The 22,353-nt window shown below is 35.7% G+C and overlaps 2 protein-coding genes across 2 annotated transcripts; one reads left to right on the top strand and one right to left on the bottom strand.

Annotated features, from left to right (window-relative positions):
• Positions 1 to 7,693: 7,693 nt before the first annotated feature.
• On the bottom strand, positions 7,694 to 9,159 carry LOC132702391 (rho-associated protein kinase 2-like). Its single transcript, XM_060670983.1, has 2 exons — positions 8,398 to 9,159; positions 7,694 to 8,350 (listed from the first exon to the last, which is right to left on the bottom strand). Exons 1-2 carry the CDS (start codon positions 9,157 to 9,159, stop codon positions 7,694 to 7,696), a joined length of 1,419 nt encoding a protein of 472 aa, XP_060526966.1.
• Positions 9,160 to 21,691: 12,532 nt separating this feature from the next.
• LOC132702392 (serine protease 48-like) lies at positions 21,692 to 22,275 on the top strand. The gene is made up of 2 exons (XM_060670984.1): positions 21,692 to 22,005; positions 22,056 to 22,275. Exons 1-2 carry the CDS (start codon positions 21,692 to 21,694, stop codon positions 22,273 to 22,275), a joined length of 534 nt encoding a protein of 177 aa, XP_060526967.1.
• Positions 22,276 to 22,353: the final 78 nt, after the last annotated feature.

Consider the following 22,353-nt stretch of genomic DNA (forward strand, 5'->3'; position numbering starts at 1 on the left):
AATTTGAAAACTTGATTTTCCTTTAACCTTGCTTCCTAAACCTGAGCGCAGCCGAAAACAATAGGAAATCGATGTAAAGAACTAGTAATTTACTCAGATCTTCAAGTTTTTCGAGTACTTAATTCTTCTCACCGCCCCCATCTACACAATACGATCTCTGCTGTTTCATCATCTATCGATTGTACGCATATATAGTATTTGAGGCTCCAGTGTCTAAGAGAATTTTCAGATTCAAGAGGGTGTCGGTTAGGCGTTCTATCACTGTCTTCGAATGGGCTAACCCAGGTAATTGCAACCAGAATGCGCGAGTTTGTTACTCTAGGATTTGCTGTTCCTTTTCTCAATTGAATATTGGATTTTTGTTACCTTGCAACGTCTACTATGCCGTAGTATTTAACGAATCATTGAGGAAAATTGAGGAAGTGCACCGATAAAAGTTGAATGAAAAAACAGGTTATAAAAGTGGCGCCAAGATTGAAGGAAGCAAACATTTTTATATCCCAAGATTTATGTATATCGGACAGACTCGATAAGAAAATACTCGAGGAAGACCTTGAACTAGCAGGATCTAAGAAGCTGTCTGCTGAAATACTATACGGAAATAGACTATTAATAAATGATGATATTTACACTGTGCGATAGTTGAGACATCAGGTAGGTGACTCTGATTGCAAAAACACAGATCAGAAAAATTACCAAGAATCTTCTCTTACCTCAAACAGTGCTCCGCCCACGCCCAAGCTAAAGATAAGTCGTAGAAATCTTTTTCCGCACAATCAGAATTAGATAGCGCAGAAAATGTCTTTATTTTGTTCCATAAAGCAACGAACTTATAGGGTAGGGAACTCAAATCGAAAAAACTATAAAATACGACTCTAAAAAAAGGGAATGGGACGACGAACAAGAAAAATTGATGCTCGTCACATGTTTGTCTCCAGAAAATAAAACAAACAACCCCTTGGTATACCAACTTTAACACTTCAACAGAAACCCTGTGTCTTGTATTATGTTACAATGCCATTGGCAATGGAACTGTAATTGTTTTGTTTGTTCTGTTTTAAGATACTCTGATAATACTAGATAGATATATCTTTCCTGAATTGCTTTATCCACGTTTCCGTCTTCTGCTACTTTTAAGCCCAAATACGTATATTCTTTTGTCTGTGTCCTATTCCAAGAATTAAGTCTTCTTGTGCGCCTCATATACACATGTATTCTCTTTAATTGATGTTCACTTCCAGGCCGCATTCATCATATTCTTTAATTACCTTTTGTGTCATGTACTCTATGTCATCATAGCCTTGGGCCAAGATTACTTGATTTTTCGCTTAAGGTCTATAAATACCAGATATAGTTCTCGATTAAAAGCTATTTTTTTGTGCATTATTTGTGTGAGGGCCTGTTCTTCCATTTCCATGTCTCTGTACTCTCCCTCTTTATCTTTATCTTTATCTTTATCTTTCTATGCACTCTATCGATCGTACTCGTACTGTTATCTTTTGTGTGTATGGTTAAAATTCTTTAGATATTTCCTCGCCATTAATACAACTTTTGAAAAGTTGGGTTAATAAAGCATACAACTTGTCTGTACCATATTTCAATAGTTCCGATGCAATATTTCCTGGTCCCGATGCCTTCTTATTTTTCTAGTCCTAACGGGGAACCTATTGTAGTGATGTTTTGTGTACGGTTCTCATTATTCGGAGTCTTTTCTATTTTCCGTTAATACCTCCCAAAAGTATTTTTCCCAGTGATCCATTTTTATGGGTGTTATAATATCCTTTGTTGTATCTTGTCTCAATGCTTTAAGAAGTTTCCAACTCTCCGAATTTCCTGAGCCTCCAATGTAAGTATTTAGACATTACATTTTTTCTCCCAATGTTTTGTTCTTCCTTTTAATAACGTATTTCCGAACTTTTGCCTGCACTTCTTTGTAAACCATTTTGTCTGTGTCTGCTTTGGTCGTAAGATATTTTTGAATTGTTTTCCTATATTACCAACTTGATCTCCGTCTCCCACCAATAGAGTTTTTACCGCTTTGTTCCTCCACAGAGTCCCAATGCTTCTGAAGCTGCGTCATGTACGCATACTTGTTATATACGTGTGGAGCTCTTCTGTGTTTGCAAATGTCGACTGCATTTTGAGTTTGTCGTCTAATCCTCTTTGATACAGTAGTCTAATACTTGCATGTCCCAGGCTATCGAGGTTATATCTACGTCGATCTATGATTGTTGTTTCACTTTCAAGTCTGCTCTGCCTGTTGCTTCCTGGAAGCCTTATTTCTGATCTATCAGACAATGATCACTTCCAAATATGGCTCCTCTACAAACTTTAACATCTTGGATTTTCATATGTGTCTTTTGTCTTATAATGACGTAATCTGTTACCGATTTAAGATTTCTATTGTGCTGTGTCCATATGTATTTGTGAATCCAGCGATCCGGAAAAAATCCTTTTATTATCTATAATCTATTGCCATTTTCGTTTCTCACCTCTTCACCATATTTTCCTATCGCGTTGTCGTTGTCTTGCTTCCCTCTTCTACTATTCATGTCCCCCAGTTTTATAAGTTAGTTCTTCTTTCTCGCTCACCAGAGCGTCTTAGTTTACGCCGTATGCTCAAAAATTTGTGGTTCTGTGTCCCCGCATGAGCATATTTACACCTTCGTGTCATAATAGATACTCCCTGTTTACCGCTCTGGTCTTTAGGTACGCCACTAAAGAAATGATCGAAGTATCTGAGATTTTCTAACCCCTGTCCTTTTCTCATAGTCTCCTTAATTAATACAATGTCTATCTCGATCTTCTTGAGTTATCATGTAATTTCATTTATTATCCGAGATAGGATGCTTTTCCGAAGCTTAAGTCGTTTCCGAAGTTCCGATCCATTTCGAAGCAAAGTTTGGGCCTTTCAACATTTTAGTTCTATTCCGAATATCGGGGATTGCTTTCTCTACAGGTCAGGACTACTATCTACCACCTGTTGGTCCGCGGATGGTATTTCCTTCCCCACCTATCCGCCGGTGTGATTAAATTCATGAGAGCCTTCCTCTAACCACCACCCGAGGACGCGCCCTCTAAGGGTTACAGGCTCCCCTATACAAATTGTTAAAGAAATGTCTGTATTATTATTATTATGATTATTATTATTTGTTTTGCTCATTCAGAAACGTTGGAAATCGAAAACTGATGATCGGCCAAAGCAGAGTCTGACCCAGTTCTAAATCAAGGTGGATACAATCGCGTTCGCAAATCTTGAAAGATAAAAATAAAATTTGGGTTAATTCGGAAAGGAGATTTACTGGTAAACGAGCCGAAACACCTGGCTAATCTGTAAACGATCATCGTCGGATGAAATTTATACGCCATAAGTTTACAGTACGACAAAGGCTGAGGAGGATGTTGGAAGTTTGCCATTATTTTGAGTTTTTTTAGTTTTACAATTAGAAAGAAACCGCCCGTTCATTCTTTCAGTTTCGCGCTTAGTTTTCGGCTTCGTTGGTCATCAAGTCTCCGTTGTCAGATACGCCATGTTACACAGTTACTTAAACACCAGACTAGGATTCATTCAAACAAGATAAATGGTCTGGGCACGATAAATTTCCCTCAATCTATTTTAAATCTTGTAGGGAATCTCTGCTGCTGAGGCTAGTTTAAATTTTTAATAAAAATTTATTAAAAGGGCACTCCCCAACTATTTGTTTTGGTTAATTGTCAAACTGCAAATTCCGTGGGTACACACATTAAGATTTTGCTAAAATTAGTTCAGTCCAAAAGTTGCCAATGTTAAATTTCAAATTATTCACGGAAATTATTACCTTACGCTGGATGAGCCAATCAAAGTTTCATCGATCCATGTCACTTCTAATCCGGGAAAAATTCTGGAGGCAATTATAACTTAATAATTTATACTTAGGTACGTTCTTGGTGAAACGCAACATAGTTTTTTTAGAGGTAGATGCGTCTGCTAATCTCTGACTGTATATTCGAGATGTATCTGAGGCGTGAGATGATAGAAAGCAAAATCGATGCCGTGTGCACTGATTTTTCCAAGGCATTCGATAAAGTATATCATCCGATAATATTAGCGAAACTTAAAACTTTCGGTGTGCACTGCTTTTCTTACCAAATCCGGGACTCGGTATGTTAGTTAAATGTCATGTCTGGGATACTTGGGACCTCTGTTGCAAGTTTCAGGAGAATCTTGATAGTTTTTTTGGCTTCTGCGTAAAAAATCGACTGTTTTTAGTTGTTGAGAAATGTTACAATATTTACTTTAGTAAACTAAAAACTTCAGAAATTTTGTTACTTCATCTTTTAGAATAAGATAAAAGTGGACATTTTTGGTGCGAATTTGTGAATTGTAACGTTAATTCCCCATGTGAGAGTGATTTTTTATAAAACGAATTTTTTTAAAAAATCTTGTAGATTCTTTGCCTGAACAATGATAATAATATTATGACAATTGCTCAGTTTTGGTTAGTTTTGGTTAAATTTCAAACTACATATTCCTTGGGTAAACACCATTTTTCCAAAATTAGTTTAGTTTAAAAGTTAAATTTTTAATTATACTCCTTGATTTCTCTGCCTGAAAAAGGAACCCATAGAATGTAAAATTTCAATAAAGTTATGGCTTATTGTTTTATTTAAATTAGGATTTCTCAGTGGCCATTTTTTACAAAATTTCCCACAATTGCCCTTCGAATTTTTTTACTTTTGGACATCTACATGGCGAAAAAGAAGAATATTTTTAAAATAAAACGTAGTTACTTAAGTTACTTTCTTACTTTCTTCCAAATACATTCTCCAAAATGGAGATTCTTCTACTCCATCATTGGAAGGCTGCCCGACTGCATAACATAATGCCATAAATCTTATGCGGCATCTCTGCTGCTGCGGCTATTTTTAATCTTTAATAAAAGTTTATCAGATGGGCACTATGTACTATGGAAATGTGCCAATTTTTTGCAAAATCAACTTGCATTTAATTATTTTTTTCAATTTTTTTACATTATCTCATAAAACGCCATCTAGTGGCAGGGTACTCAATCATTTGATAACCTAGGAAAGGCTCCTACTCAATCTCTATTAAAATTCCGACATTTCCAATTCACCTAATTCTTTTTTAATTCTTTGGAATGTCCGTCTCCCCAATACCGTATCTGGTTATCCTTACTGGGACACTCGTTATAAAGTGTACACCCGTATATTAAGAGGCAGGTTGGAAAATAAACTGGAATTCATTGATAAATTAAATTATTTCAAAAGACTATAGAATACAATAGACCGCTGGTTCTTGCCTTTGTGGATTTCCATGAAGCTTTCGGCACTGTTAAATCATCTGATATCCTCAAAGAAATAAAAGAAAATAGAATAGACCATAGATATGAAGATACCAAGTAATTTCCAATTATGAGAGGTAAAAATCTGTTCATAGATATAAGAAAGTGACTAACTGATACGAATTAAGGAAAGACCCGGCAAGCTGTAAGAATGAAATATGGCCGAACAGGTCCGTACTTTGCTTCGAATTTAATTGTTCGGGGTTTTGTTAGGAAATATTTATTTTTTTATGTATGTATGTATGTATGCTTAAATCTAATATAAAATTACAAATTATTTTTATTACCTACTTAAATTATTTAAAATTATTCACATAATATATCAGTATCACTATCGCTATCACCTGTTCTAATTATTATTTGTTCTATATCATTTGCAATATGGATATACGATTGTTCTGCTTTTTCTATATGTTTAACAGAATTTGCCCAACTTTGTGGAGGGATGTTAAAAACTTCGGTTTCTATAAGTTTGAGGACATTGGAGTTAATACGGGGAAAAACATCGTTACGTTGAATGACAGATTTCAGTTTGTGCCAAACATGTTAAATGGGATTAAATATACAGTGAAGCCTTAAAACTGTATGCCTCAGATTTTTTTGCATAATTATCACAGACGTATTACTTTTGTAGGTCAAATCAAATAAAAATTGTTTATAACTTCCTTAGTCTCAATAGTGTTTTCTACATTACTAATAAACTTAAACTAAGTAGTATACCAAACCAAATAATATTAAACACAGGTAGGTATAAAATTATTTTCTATTACGGACCACAATTTTACCTGAATTTAAATTCCGAAACATTAGGTAATAATCTTGTTGCATTGTATGTTAATGACTACCCTTGGATAATTCCATTCAAAAGCAATTGGTCACGTTCTTATATCTATGAACAGACCATACAAGCGAAGGAGACACTCTGTCACTGAAATTATTTACTACAGTCTTGGAACAGACTTTTAAAATAATAAACTTGCACGGAAAAGTGAGCGTTTGAGGCGTCTATGCTTTGCAGTTGATGTAGTCCTCATAGTGAACAATTTCGCAGACATAAGGGACGTGGTTTGGGAACTACAACAAGTCACATCACAAATCGACAATTGGTATGAGCGGCATATCAAAAGCTGCAAGGCCACTATTGCCCTTAAAGAGAAAGCTTTAAACAAATGCGTCTCGCTCGAACCGGAAATGCTGACACACACAAAAACCTCAAGAGTGGAACTGCGGAGAAAGACTAAAGGAGGCATACGTTCAACAACGGACATGAGATGGAGGCTGACAAATGGCATTTTTCTTTAATAATAAATGAATTATATAAATATGCAACTTAATTGCAATAAAATAATTCTTGTATCCATTTTTTTTCTCCAGATCCTGACAAGATCCTCAAGTTCTCTAACAGGTGCCATAGATAATTTATTGATCACCTTCTGGTTAAAAAAATTATTGTCGCAAGTCATGTTGTACAACTAAAAATATAATATATAATATATATAAAGATAAAATATAAAAATATAATATAAAATGGCGTGACATACAAAACAGTAAAATATGAACAACACGAAACAAGAGTATTACACATTAAAGAAGAATTACATACAAAATAGCCAAGATTAAATTAAAAGATCCTTGATAGCATCTTCTATCATGATGGTGAAGTGCGGAATAGCAACAGTGCTTTTAAAGGAAGTTAGTTGCATAACTGTTAAATGTTTTATAACTCATTGCCTTAACATTTGATGATACTTAAATACTTAAATTTCGTATTGTAATATGCGTACTAATATGTGTTGCATACTTTTTAGAGAATGAGCAGGTGTGTGCCTCCGTGTACTTCCAGCAGTTGATAATAGATGTACAGACATGGAAAGGTTATTATTCTTGCCACCTTGTTTTTAAGTATAAACTCCCGATCAGCTGAAACCACATATTGCTGAGTTGAATCTGGATTCCATCTAAGAGATAACATAACTCAGCCCTATCTTCTGCAGGTTTTGTTCTCTCTATTAAATCTTTTATTTTCATAGAAATTATAAAGGATACCATTGACATCTGGAAAACCATTCGAGGAATTCAAGATTATCCTCAAAAATTTCAACTCCGTATTCATTCTACGGAACTAGCGAGCAAAAATCTGTTTTATTAGATATGTTTAGCAAAATTTTGTGGTTGTATTTAAAATTGAGCACCTAAATGTAGGTACCACCTAAAGTGACTTGCAAAAGACTTAAGTAGTCTAGAAAACAAAAGTTCACCTAGCAATATACTAACTGTTGGTGGGAACGGTAATAAATAACACATTAATTATCACCACCTTAATTAAAAATATGCCGGATCTTAAATTTTATTTATTTGCTGGAATTGCTGGAACACTTTAGGATTGCGGAAAACTCTTTTAAATCCGTCCGCCTCTCGTGCCGCTCTAGTTCGAGTTTAGTCGTGAGAGCTTTAATATTTTCCTCAGCCAGCTCTAGCTTATCGCTCAATGACTCATCCGGGACACGCACAGATGCCAAGAATGTGGTAGAACGGTATCTGTTAGACGATATAGATTCAGCCTCAGTTCTAGCCAGCGCCGATTCTAATTTCGCAGATTTCTGCTTTTCCTTTCGCAGCGCCAATTGACATTTGGAAAGTTCGCTTCGCGCATCCTCTAGTCGTTTATTTTGAGTCTCGAATAGGTCTAAAATCTTAATTCGTTCGGCATCGTAGCACTCCGCTACGACCATTTCTTCCTCGTCCTCCTTGACGCCTTTGACTTTTCTCAGTTCAGTAATTTGCTCATTTTTCGATTCGAGCTGTTGGCGTAGCTCGTTTATTATAGTCTTGCATGTTTGCACCTCTAGAAACAGTTGCTCTTTCTCATTACGGACCTTGCCCAGTAAACATTCCTTTTCCCTTGTTACGTCCCTTCTGAGCTCCTCGAAAGAAACTACCTGAGCCGACAAGGTAGCGATGAAGCACTGATCTTTTTCGTAGTGTTCGTTCAACGTAGAATACTTTAACTGTAAATACTTTACTTGTTATCTGCCTCCAAAGCTTTGTTTCGAGCCTTGATAGCTTCGATTTTTCTCCTCAGTTCTTCGTTGATCGCCTTTACGTCTCTGCTTTCCTGTTCCAGGCTCGTCAATTTCTGGTATGTCTTTGCGTAACTCTGCTGGGTATCCTGCATCATCTTAGTTTTGTCCTTCAGCTCCCTGTTTTTGCTCTGCAATTCGTTAATCAGCTCAGATTTACCTTTCCACTTGCTATTGCCGAGCAACGAAGTCAGTTCTTCCCCCGTCTCTCGTTTCAGGTACTCGTTGGCAGTTTTCAGGTCGTTTTTAAGCTGCGCATTGGCGTCCCTCGCCTCCACCAACTTGTTGGAAGTAGCACGGAGCTTTTCTTCCAGCCGCTTCGTCTCGACGTCTTCGCATCTGAATTCTGCAATTGGTTCGCAACGAGTCGATCGATTTTCCAATTCGAGGACGTAGTTTTCAAGTTTCGCATACTTGGACTTGCATGATTCAAGTTCTGCGCACTTTTCGCGCAGCTTCTTGCTGATCTCGACGATCTTGGCGCTGACCAAGTGATTGGGAGTAGCGGCGACCATGTCGGACGAGTCCTGGTACTCCTTGAGTTTCGTTTCTAGTTTTAGCAACTTGCGTTGGGTGTCTTCGTTTTGTTTCTCTTTTTCTGCAATGTCCTTCCTCAAGAAGCAGTTTTCGCGGGTACAGGTTTTCAGTTCTTCCCGAAGGTAGCGGCATAACTCGTCCGGGAATAAAATATCTTCCGGGACGCGCGAATCAGTTACGTCACCGACGTCCAGTGACATGTCAACGTCATATAGATCCTCATTGAAATTGGGCACTAACCTGTGGCAACATGTCAACATCATATAGACCCTATGGAAGTAGAACTAACCAAAGAAGTGGACGTAGTTCCCTCGACAACAGGCTCCATTGTTTCTATTGAAAACTGAGAGACGGGAACGCTACTCAAGAGAATTTGCGTTCATTGCTTCGTTCCGCTGACTTCATAATTCTTTGAAGAAATGAAGATTTTAACGAGGACCTGGTGCAAGCTGGAGAAGATGTGGCAATTAGAAGAGATGTTTTACCACAAACAGACCCTTTCCAATTTCAAGTTTATGCAGTTGCAATGTCTTTGTGAAAATAGTTTAGCCAATATATGTGGTTTATATCATTAGGAAGGTAAACATTTACAACGGACATGTAGCTATTTGCAATATACTAGGTTATCGTGGCTTTATGCTAGAAGCAGCCATCAAGAGATTACTCGTTGGTACTTTGTGGCAGTGACAGTAACAAGTAGAGGAAGCAACCGGTATATTAGTTAATGATAATTAATGATACTTTTAAAGCTGAAGCAAATTCAAAAGTTTTTCTTAGATGCTTAAAGGAGATGGATAAATAATCCTGTAAAAACTCAACAAACAACACATTGAAAATCGAATCTCAATATCAAACACGATTGCATTTTTCAAAATATTTCTGTTTTTTTTAGTATTGTTATATTGTTCAATTTTTATGGAACAAATTATCATAATATTACATAGACATAGACTATACATGAATCCATCTCTAAGTATGTGCGTACAATAACAACATTTGTTATAAGTATTTTATTCTGTCTAGCACTTTATTGCCGCCTATGCCATCACAAATCGTACCGACTATACATTGTGATGCCTATCATGTTGTTAATTGATGTCTTATTCGTCTGCCGAAGTAGATGACATGTTGATTTTGTTTTCTCAGTGTCATTATTATATGTTATTATAGTAGAATGGTATTTAGTCGATTAAGTAAATGTTTGCGCGAGTTCATCCTAATCCAGTGCATAGAAGAAACCGACCGAAGTTAGGGACGAGGAAAACGTCATTAAGGCTCTTCCCTAAGTCCACATTCATCCAAACTGACGCATAAAAAGAGTAAGTTTGGACTTGAACGTTAGTAAAACATTGATACACCGAATTCTAATTCCTTAGACCAAAGGTATCCAAACTGTTGGATAGGAAGGGAAAATTTGTATAAAAATTTAAGATGGTAATTACGCCCTCTGGTGGCTATTTCAGAAACTCAAAAGCATTTTCTCTTGGCTCATTTACCAATTGTTTTTTTATTTTTAGAAACATCCGTTTCCCTAATACACGTTGTATAGAAAAGTTCCCCAATGTGCCATTTCTGAAAAACAAATCTTGAAATATACGACGCACGCTATTTAGAGAGGGATTTTGATATGTCTTAAACAAGTCTATCACAAGTCTATGATATCTTCAAAAAGTGATATTGCTAAGCTGTTCACATCTTACTTCAATTTCCTCATTCCTTAAATAGAAAACACGACTTTCCTATGTCGCTGCATAATAATTTTAAATGCTTGGACTTGGAATGTGTTAAATTATTAACATGTGTATTCTTCGTTTTGGAAAGTCAGCTAATAAAAAGTATCCTCCTTGATTTAATTGAAATATTATATACAATATGAAAAAAAACCGGATGTCACAAAGGCTTCAGAAGTAGGAGTAGTAGCTCAGAAAACGTTCAAATGTCGAAGATAAAATCTAAAATATGTACTTTTATAATTAAAATTAAATATGACATTAAAAAAGATCCTAAGAAGTTTTGGTAGTTCGTTAAAAACAGAAGCGAAATCTCAGGGGTACATTCGCGGCGGTGGTTTTTTCAAGAAGTTTAATGTTTTTCGTAATTCATACCATTCTGAAAATGGAAGCAAAGAATTTCTCCGAATCTGAAAAAAAAAATCTTTATTTTCAATGAGTCCAGTTTTAATCCCTGCATCTCTGTCCCATTGTTTTGACTAAACCGTTTGTAATACTTTTTAATCCATGTCTAACAAAGTAAGAACTTTCTCGTATACGAAAAATGTCTAAATTTTTCCCGTACACAAAAAAGACTGTAACTAGCAAATCCCAAACTATAGGGCTATTTTCACTATCTGTAATTTCTGTTAAGATTTACAAGCCCTCCTACATGACAAGATATTTCATGTTGTTGGGACCCAAGTAGTCCCCCAACAACATGGATACCTTAAAGGGAGATCCACCATTACGAATTTAACTAATCAAAATATTTCTGAAGATATCGATGAAGTTTCTCAAGTAGACGTCATATATCTTGATTTTTCAAAAGCGGTTGATCGGCTAGATTGCTAAATTCTGATCCACTGAATTTTCTGAATCGCTTGCTAATTTGTTTTCTTCATACGTTGCTTTCTCAGGCGTTCCTCAAGGCTCAATATTGGGGCCATTATTATTCTCATAATGTCATTGCTAACGATCTTGAGTGTTTAGAAGATTGTCTTACGCTCCAGCGTAGTTCGAAGCAAATGAACAATATGTCTATAATAACTTGCCGCTTAGTACAGCCAAGTGCAATGCAGTAGTGTCTTTCACCACCATGGGTGTAACTGGGAAAAATGATTATCATATTTTTATAAAACTCTCTTCCGTTCAAAAACTTTTTAGCATAAACTTTTGAAATATGTATGATACAATATTATTAAATAGGTTTGGACATGATTACCATTATTTAATAACTGTATTGAAAATTTTAAATTGCGCTGGCATGTTATATAGACTAATTTTGTTTGTTCCCGAAATAAATTCTAGACATGGTAACAAAACATTCTATCTGTCCACGCCAAAAACAAATATATAATAAATTTCTCAATGTTATTGCCCCATTATAATTATAAACTATAAATTAAATTATAATTTTCAGTATTTTTCTCTTCTCTTGTTCTTTTTTATTACTATTATCTAACGTTAGGTTAGATTTTAGGTTAAATTTCATGATCTTAATATTCCATTTTACTGCAACCTATCTATTAGTTTTGCTTCATGCCTATTAAATAGACTTTTTTTGTAAATAAATAAACAAATCAGCTATTTTTAGAAGTTTTAGATGTGTTATACTTGTCCGGTGACCTCAGAATATTGCAAGGAAATTGTTTTATTATCGAAGAGTTAATGTGTTCGTTGTGCCTTTTTTTATAAAATTATAAATGTTTATTTTTCCGTGTCGAATTAATTTTTAACTAATACGCTACACATGTTATCTGAGAATAAATAGTGCTCATAACGAGTCAGGCGATGAATAAATCATTTTTCTTTATTTTTTAAATAATTTTCATATTGTAATTAAAATTTACTCTTTCAACTCTTTTTTGTTCATTTGTATATTTGTTTTTTTTAAGCTATACGTTAAGCCATCGCCATTGACTCTATTATTAATCGAAAAGTGATTATGTTCCACGCATACTTTAAAATATATAAAAATGCATTCAAAAATATCCGCAGGCGCTTTTTCGAAGTGTAAAAATAAAATTTTCACGGCGCGTAAAACATCTGCAAATCCTCGCCTAGCTTCGTTTATTTGATCGCGTCTGTTTGAAAATAAATCTGGGCGTGAACTTTGAAAACGCATCTTTCAAACGTGCCTGCATGTATCGAATAACGGCATTATTTTATCTCTTTAATATCGGATCGGTCGTCGCAGTTGCTCACAAAAGGATAGCCACGGAAAGTCTTTTTTTAAATTTTTATCAAGCATTTTTGAAAAACCTTCTGCCGTGTTGAAAAACTGATTTGATTTGCTTTGGTGGCTTCAATATAAATATGCTTAATTTAAATACTGATCTTGGAACTAGATTAACTTCTTTGTTTTCTACTTTCAATATGGACCAATATATACAAGAACCTACCCGCATTGCATTACATTCTATGTCGCTCTTAGATTTAATATTTACCAACGTAAAAAACGTGTCTGATGTAGGAGTTGTCGACAATAACATCGCTGATCACTTTTTGACATACATAAAATTCAGTCTAGACTTGCCAGATGATGAACCTGTAAGTTTTTATTATAGATCATTAAAAACCATTAATCTTCAGGAGTTTAAGAGGGATCTACTAGATTTACCGTTAAATAACTTACTTTATTTTTGTGACATCGAAGAAAAGCTAAACCTCTTAAATACTATTTAATAAGCATGCGCCGTTAAAACGCTTTAGGAAGAATAAAAACTATAACTATGCGCCTTGGATAACAGAAAACATAAAACTGCTACAAAAGCTGAGAAATAAAGCGCTAAAAAAATTTAAACTGACTAAACTTCCAGCATATTACGAGCATTATAAACAATTACGTAATTATACAAATTCGGCCATTAGATCAGAGAAAAAAGCTTATTTAAAAACTAAGTTTTGTCATGGTAATGCCAAAGAGAAATGGAACGAACTAAGGAAACTTAATGTTGTAAATGTAACAGGGGTACTTTGCCAAGTCACTTAGATAATGTCGATCAAATTAATATTTTTTTTATAAATAGTGTGGAAAATAATGATAGCCCCACTCAAGAACTGCTGAATTTTTATTATAATAATAGGTTAAATGACAGAACGGATCACTTTGACTTTGTATTGTCCACGGAAGATGAGATTCTCATATATATCATTAATACTTCTTTGATGTCCATATATTGCCCCATACATTACGCATATAATAAATGAGTGTATCTTAAATTCGTACTTTCTGTCAACATGGAAGCGGGCACAAGTCATCCCCTTACCGAAAATAAACAATCCAAGCGAATTTAGTCACCTGCGGTTAATTAGCATATTGCCTGTTCTATCTAAAGTACTTGAAAGAATTATGAACGATCAAATGGTAAACTTTTTAAATTCTAATCATATTCTACCAGAGAAACAGTCTGGTTTTAGACCCAATCACGGTTGTGAGAGTGCCATGCTGAACATTACTGATGACATTTTTAGAGCGACTGACGATGGAAAGATAACGGCTTTAATATTGTTGGATCTCAGTAAGGCATTTGATATGATAAATCATTCAATTCTCTTGGCCATTCTCCATTACGTTGGTTTCTCCGAAGGTGCTCGAAAGTTTCTGTGTTCCTTTTTGTCAGGTCGGACACAACGGGTTGTCTACAATCAGCAGCAGTCATCGTTCCTAGGTGTTCGCATGGGTGTTCCACAGGGCAGCATTCTTGGTCCCTTGTTGTACACTATTTTTACTTTTAACTTTATTGGAGCCCTCCACCAATGCAACTGTCATTTTTTACTAATTTAATTTTACTAAAATTTACTACTCATTTTTTCCTCAAGAAATATCTATCGCGGAGGATGTCATCAATACTGATTTATCAAATTTTTTTAACATTGCAACAGATCACCTCCTAAAGCTTAACCCTAATAAATCTTCAGTAATACTCTTTGGAAATGATAATCATTTCACCCATGCAAAGTATAACATAACAATTAAACTTAATAACATAAAATTGCCACTCTCTGAGTCATGCAAAAGCTTGGATCTCACTCTTGATTCGCAGTTGCGTTTCAGAGAACATATTACTAATAAACTAAGGGTTGCCTATGCTAATTTAAAATTAATTTATGGCAATAGACATATACTTTGTCAGGGAACTCGTAAGTTGCTGTGTGAATCACTTGTTCTGTCACAATTTAATCACTGCAGTGCTGTGTACGGACCGTGCCTGGATGCGTCCGATCGTTACCGTGCCAGAAGGTTCAAAACTCTTGTCTAAGGCTAATTTATGGGGTAAGGAGAGATCATATCTCCCCGTACCTTGCTGCGTCAGGGTGGCTTAATATGCACCTTCGATGCAAATTACGAATGAGTTCCCTTTATTTCAACATCCTTAAAACAAAATTACCTTTTTATCTATACAGAAAAATTACTCTTAACATATCAATACACAATTTGAATCTGCGTGGAAGACACCGACTAGTTATACCCCGTCACCGCAAAGAATTATTTAAAAGATCATATTCCTATAATATAGCCATTTGCATTAACTTTATTACTAATTTTGATATTAATCAGTCCAACTCGACGTTTAGGAATAATTTCAAAAAGCAGTTGTTACGTACGCACTAATATTAAGCTCTTCTACAAAACATGTGCCCCTTTCCTTTCCTTTCCTTCCCCCTCCATTTCTTCTCTTTTGTTTTCTTTAGAATTATGTGTATCTACGCTTGGCGCTTTCAAATAAATTCTATCAATTTTTTTATTATTATATTTTCGCTGTTAAATTGAGGCCTGAACAGTATCTAGAACTTCTAGATGACTGCCCTAACAAGGCCTATTGTTGACCATTATTTCACTTATTTAACTTTGGTTATGTAATTATTTCTATGTAACTTTGATGGTTATAACAATAAATCTATTATTATTATTATTATTATTATTATCACGCAATTGTCAAATTTCCCTGGCAATATGGTCCGAATGGCCACAATCTCAATCAGAATTATTAGAAAACCTTTTAACTGTTTAAAACTAATAATAACAACGCAAAATATTAAACACTAATATTTTTATCTTTTTTAATTAAATTGAAACAATAAATTTTACCTGATACCAACGAGAATTTTTTATTAAAATTAATTAAATTATTGATCAACCACTAAATATAAATTTTTAGAAAGCTGGCACTGGAAATAAGAATATCTAGACCACGACAAAATTGATCTTCTAAGTTACTTACTCTGCTAGCGTGGTATTAACGATCTTGCTTGAAAAGTTTATTTCTTAATCCAGCAGTATCTTCACCAAAGTGGACGACAAGTAGTAAAGATTTGAAGAGGAACCAAGGATATAAACTTACAAATATCGATCATTGGACCATAAGTTGGTTTAGGTTTGTCCATGTGCAAACTTAGCTTCTCCCAAAAGTGATTTTGTACAATTTATTTTCTTTCGTTGAAGTTTGTTAGGTTCTCTTGTAATTTTTCATACTTTAATTTTAACTTTATAGATCATATGGTGCACACATTCTAAAAATCTTATGCTGCAGTGTAATAGGACGTAAAAATATCTAATTGAAAATTTTGAACCTTCATGAATGTTGAAGGTGATTCGTTGTTGGAACAAGTTTGGGATGTGTGGGGATTTGTAAAGGTGTCCTGCCATGGATTACTGTTAAGCACAATGTCCAAATAATTTCTAGAATATGTGGACTTGAATTTGAAATTTAAAATCTACTTTTTCTTTTGTGTATCGTATTTTAAACGACCTACCAAATCATTTAGATTGTAGACGTCATTAAAAACCAACCAAAGTGGTAGTGTAGTAGCAAATTTGCTAGAGTCATCACAGGATGAGTTGCAAATTTTTTGAATATAATTAGAATGGAAAAAAAATACAAATCGCGATAGTTCTCATTTTAAAAACTCAAATAAATTGATAAGAATACATTCTTACAGTAAAATTATTCTTGAAATTATGTAGTTTAGCAAACATGCCAGTGGAAACGATGCATTTGTCTCCTAAATTTGTATCCCGTTGGGTAGACTTTCCTTTTTTCCTGAGACATAACTTGGGTAAATATCGCAGTTCCTCTCTTTAGCTCTAATTACGATGACTTTTTGTTAAATTATTTTCTAACGCTTCCTATGGAGAATAAGGCACTGGCTCTTTAAGCGTTTCATTTTTGCCAGTCTGCTAGGGCTCACTGCAGCTTCCTTCTATACCACAGAAAGATCTTGTTGCTATGTCGAGCGGCTACCATTAAATTTGGGTTGATGCTTTAGACAGCTTAAATGCGTCTCAATGCTGTGACCTTAATGACTTATTTTCAAACACCACATGCGGGCGACCCTTACAGAAATGTCCTGCCTTGGTTTTAACCGAAGCATTTGTATTTATCTTGTGGTGTTTGGAAAATTGAAACCATTAAAAGCCGATCTTCGTTTTTTTTTAGAATGACTATTTCGCTATTTCATAAAACAAGAAACTCCTTCAAACTAGAGAAAAAATGTCTTATACATCTCAAATAAATAAAAATAAATATAAGCGTTGATGACAGACGCAAACTTTAAATTTTTTAAAACCTAAAGCCTAATTGATTTTTAGTCATTATCTCGGTGCAATGAAGGGGTCATCAGCCGATATCATACGTGTGTTAAAATATCTTATTTATCATTATTTATAAAATAAACTAAAAACATATATATTTTTGCGAAACAGCTAAAAAATCAACTGCAAAATAAAACAAATATTCTCTAAACACCTTGGCAAAAATATTTTGTAGAATAAAAACTATTTTTCACTAGCCTTACGTATTTCCGTTGCCATTAAGAATGTGAAATATTTATTAAATACATTTATGCTCTCTTGTTTTCCTTCATTACTTTGTTCTTTACTCGCCACTTCTTCTCTCATTAGATCTGAAAGATTTTTTAATTGTTTTGAAAGCAACATTTGTTTGCTTTTTGTAGCAGAAATTGTTTTTGTCATTTTTGTTAGAACTTCATTTTCTTCACACTGCATATCTGTATCTTCTAGCACTTTTCAGTCCACTCCTTAAAAAAGTCAAATGTAATTCGCTTTCCTCCAGTATTTTTGTCTATCATAATGTCTTTAACTTTCGTGTACTTTCAGAAGTGTATTGTTTCAGCTCTTTTGAAATTATCCTCCAGACCTCATCGTTTTTCACTCCTAATTGCTTAATTGTAAATGAATTAGTTTTAGAATATTTCATGTTTACATCATAAACTAGATTTCCACATTCACCTGTCACAAAGTTGTGAGTGTGGGTGCTCATTTCTTGAAAATGAAAAAAAGTTAGAGAACAACTGTTTAAATGCACATGCGGGACAGTTTTTATTTTTTTTTTTTTAATTTAAATATTACAATTATATAATAAATTATATGTTTATATCTTTTTATAACCCTGAACGCTGCATCAGACCAAATGACTATTGACGTAAACTTTACAGTAATATTTTTGCCATTTCTTCTGAAGGGCTACATGAAACAATTTTTTCAAGAAATATTAGTTAATTCATTTTTTCGCTACTCTATCCACGCCCATACTATATATCGGCGTCCTTCGTTTTAAGTGGTCGAACGCAATCCGGTGAAGATAATCTTACGTCATAAAACCACTGGTTAAGTGTGGATTTTGAGTAGCTCCGATAGTTTATTTGTGATTGGCAATTTTGTAGTTGACCTAGCGGGTCGCGGATCGTTGGATTCCCTTTCATAATCAATTAAGTGATTAGCTAATTGGTTTGTTTTAAGCACTGTGTTGTGAATTCTTTTAATATGTTCTAGAAGTCTAACCCTATGTGGTCTCTCTCGAAATCATTTTTAATATTAGAGGAAAAGGTGGTAATGTGGCCCCTGCGGATATATTGTCCCCTTCAATATTTTAATATTTGAAAAACGCCATCTAGTATGTTTTATGCGCTACGGGATGCTCCCGGCACCATACGTATTTAGTACCTTACAAATCCACCAGAGCCTGTCATGTTCGATTGCCATTCGAAACAGTTGAAACTCGTTTCCGGTAAAACTTAAACTACTGTGATTTTAATTTGGTAATTGTTTATAAATAGTTTTGTGGCTATTGTGTTCGGACAACTAACCAACTAATATAATATAGTTGTCTATGGTTCGGACATTGGATACGTTGAACTGTTCTTCTTCGAGAATTAAAAGGTAAAGACAAAATTAAATTTGTAATAATTATTTTTGATACGTTTGTTTAACAAAAAAAATGGGATCCTGAACAAATGAAATCAGCAATTAATGAAGTAAGGTCATGGGATATAAAAAGGCTGTAAAAATGTATTCTGTGCCTAGTTGTACACTGAAACGGTTAGTAAACAACCTTCCAGAATCTTTAGAGTTGCTTGTACATAAACCACTAGAAAGGAAACGTGTACTTCCAGCTGAGCTGGAAAAAAGTTAGTGGAGTATATCTTGTTTATGGAGTCCAGGTACTATGGGCTTACTAGAATGGATGTTCGGCAAACGGCTTATCAGTTAGCTGTTAAAAATGGTATTCTTAATACATTTAAGAATGAAGCAGCAGGGCGTGCTTGGTTAGATCACTTTTTAAACCGGCATAAAGACACTTTATCTTTACGCAGACCAATGAGGACATCATATGCTCGTACTCAAGGCTTCAATCGTCAAGCAGTCAAAGAATTTTTTGATATTTTGGAAGCCGAAATGAGAAAAACTAATCCTGCTGGCAGGATTTTTAATATTGACAAAACTGGATTGACAATCGTGCAGTCAGGTGTTAGGTAAAATGGCAAGAAGTTGCTGCAGAATGAGAATCACTATGTTTGCTGCATGAACGCATCGGGTATATTTGTGCCACCTATGATGCTTTTCCCCAGGAAAAACATTCACCCAATTTCTACGATCAAGACTAGGACTGCTAATCGTGGAAGAAAGGCTACAGCAAAGGTGTCATCACCATACAAAAATCAATTAACCGAATCTTTGCGCTTAGCACAGAATCGTGGACGCGGACGCGGACGTGGACACGGTGTCAGACGTAATCACGACAGAGAAGGATCCGGTAGGCATGTCGTTCGACGCCAGAGAAAAGCTACGTCGAGCAGTGGCTCTGAAAGTGACGAAGACGCAGTGAATACCGATTATGTCGAGTCTGCGAAACCATTTATTGCAATGACAGACCTGGAGAGCCATGGGTACAGTGTTAAAGTTGCAATTTATGGGCTCATGTAGCCTGTGGAGGTTCTGAAGGTTACTATCATATAGGGTGTTTTTTTTTCGATGTATAGAACTTTAAGTTGCAATAAAACAACGATGGATTATTCAATTGACATTAATGTTATTTATCCGAAAGATAATCTTGTGGCATTACATTTTAAATATGATTTCTGGCATATGACCGCCACGGTTGGCGCGGATGTAGTCCAATCTGGACGTCCAATTTTCGATGACTTTTTCCAACATTTGTGTTGTCTTCCAAATGGTCAAGCGTTTGTGGCTTATCCGCATAGACCAATGACTTTACATAGCCCCACAGAAAGTACTCTAGCGGTGTTAAATCACAAGATCTTGGAGGCCAATTCACAGGTCCAAGACGTGAAATTAGGGGGTCACCAAACGTGTCTTTCAATAAATCGATTGTAGCACGAGCTGTGTGACATGTTGCGCCGTCTTGTTGAAACCACATCTCCTGGACATCATGGTAATTCAATTCAGGAATGAAAGAGTTAGTTAGAGTTAGTAATCATAGCTCTATACCGATCACCATTGACTGTAACGTTCTGGCCATCATCGTTTTTGAAGAAGTACGGGCCAATGATTCCATCAGCCCATAAAGCGCACCAAACAGTCAGTTTTTCTGGATGTAACGGTGTTTCGACATACACTTGAGGATTAGCTTCGCTCCAAATGCGGCAGTTTTGTTTGTTGACGTAGCCGTTCAACCAGAAGTGCGCTTCATCGCTAAACAAAATTCGCTTATGAAAATCGGGAACAACGGCAATCTCGTTTTGGGCCCATTCGACGAATCTACGCCTTACTTGATGATCGTTTGACTTCAATTCTTGCACGAGTCGGATTTTGTAAGCACGTACACCAAGATCCGTCAGCAAAATCTTCCATAAAGTGGATGGACACAGATCCAATTCCTGTGCTCAATGGCAGATGGACTCATTCGGGTCTTCCTCAATGCTACGCTCTTCAGCAGCAATAGCTTCTTCTGTACGCACCGTACGACGTCGCTGGGGACGCGAATTAACAATAAGAGTAAACGTGGTGCGAAAACGTTCCATGGTTAATCGAATTAACTGCTCTGATGGACGATTTTGTCGACGATAAAATGGACGTAGTGCGCGATACGTATTCCGCACAGAACCATTATTTTCGAAATAAAATTGCACTATTTGCAAGCGTTGTTCAGGCATGAGTCTATTCATGATGAATTGCCAAACCAAACTGAAAATAAATCACTTGACTGCTGCTAAAAAATCGGTCACCATCTTGAACAGTAATGCCAACTTAAAGTTCTATACATCGAAAAAAAACACCTATTACAATGTTTAATTAAGCATTCCAAACATCACTAAACTCGTCATTATTTCTTTTATTATGTTACCATTTTTCATTAGCGACTTACGTTGACTTATTAATTCACAATTCTACCAATTCTATCTGTCGTTTCATTTATTTATTTATAGTCAGACATGTATAAACAATTAAATAAGAAGTTCTATGATGTATCTTTGAGGTTTGCCACTCCTATATTTTTTAAATAAAACTTAAAAAACAAACAAAGTATTTTTCTGCAATTGTAAAGTTTTACTCTCTAAAACCTGCCACATAATTGAGAACTAGGAAACAGGCTTTAACTGAATCGCCCTGTAGATGCATCGGTATTTTCCCTAAACGATACGCTGCAAAAAATATGCCAAATATTCCGCATTTATGCAAACCATTACGTTAGACGCGATTATCATTTCGCTTGTAGGTCATCACTGTATGCGTGTGGAGTACATTTTAACCCTTGCTATGTTTGCAACGCACGCCGCGATCATTATAAGCTTGTACGCTCTTACAGACCCTTGTCTGGCCAATCGTAAACACATGTTGAGACCCACTTATAAGCGAAACCATGTAGGCAGCGAATGCGGAAGACCCCTGGGCAATGAATATGTCATCCAAACTGACCGCATCGTAGCTGGCTACGACGTCGGGTACTACAGGTACCCATGGTACGCGGCGCTGGTACGCTCGAACCAAGTAAACTGCGGCGGTGCTTTGATTGGGCCCCAAATTGTCCTCACCGCAGCTCATTGTTTCAAAGAGTACCTCCACTCTGCTAGGTAATTGACTTCACTGCTACGGCTACCGCCGATATAACAGGTTTGTTTAGTCAGGGAGGCAAATTGGAGGACATTTACACAGTCAGACTAGGAATGTACAACATTTGCGCCAGCGAAAAGGAGGTGACCGAATACAGGGTCGTCAAAGTGGAAATCCACGAACTTTATCCCAAGAAGAAGCCGTACTACGACATTTGCCTGTTGACATTGGCAAACAGCACCGACTCATACAGGCCTGTATGGTTACCTAATCTGAGTACGTTTACTTAATTCATTAGTGCCTTTTGTCTTTTGGCACATTGATAGCTTGAGCATTTCTAACGAATTCTTCCAGCCTATAGTGGTTGG

The sequence above is a fragment of the Cylas formicarius genome, unplaced genomic scaffold (genome assembly GCF_029955315.1).
Source record: "Cylas formicarius isolate icCylForm1 unplaced genomic scaffold, icCylForm1.1 PGA_scaffold_5__7_contigs__length_24384050, whole genome shotgun sequence".
Taxonomy (NCBI): domain Eukaryota; kingdom Metazoa; phylum Arthropoda; class Insecta; order Coleoptera; family Brentidae; genus Cylas; species Cylas formicarius.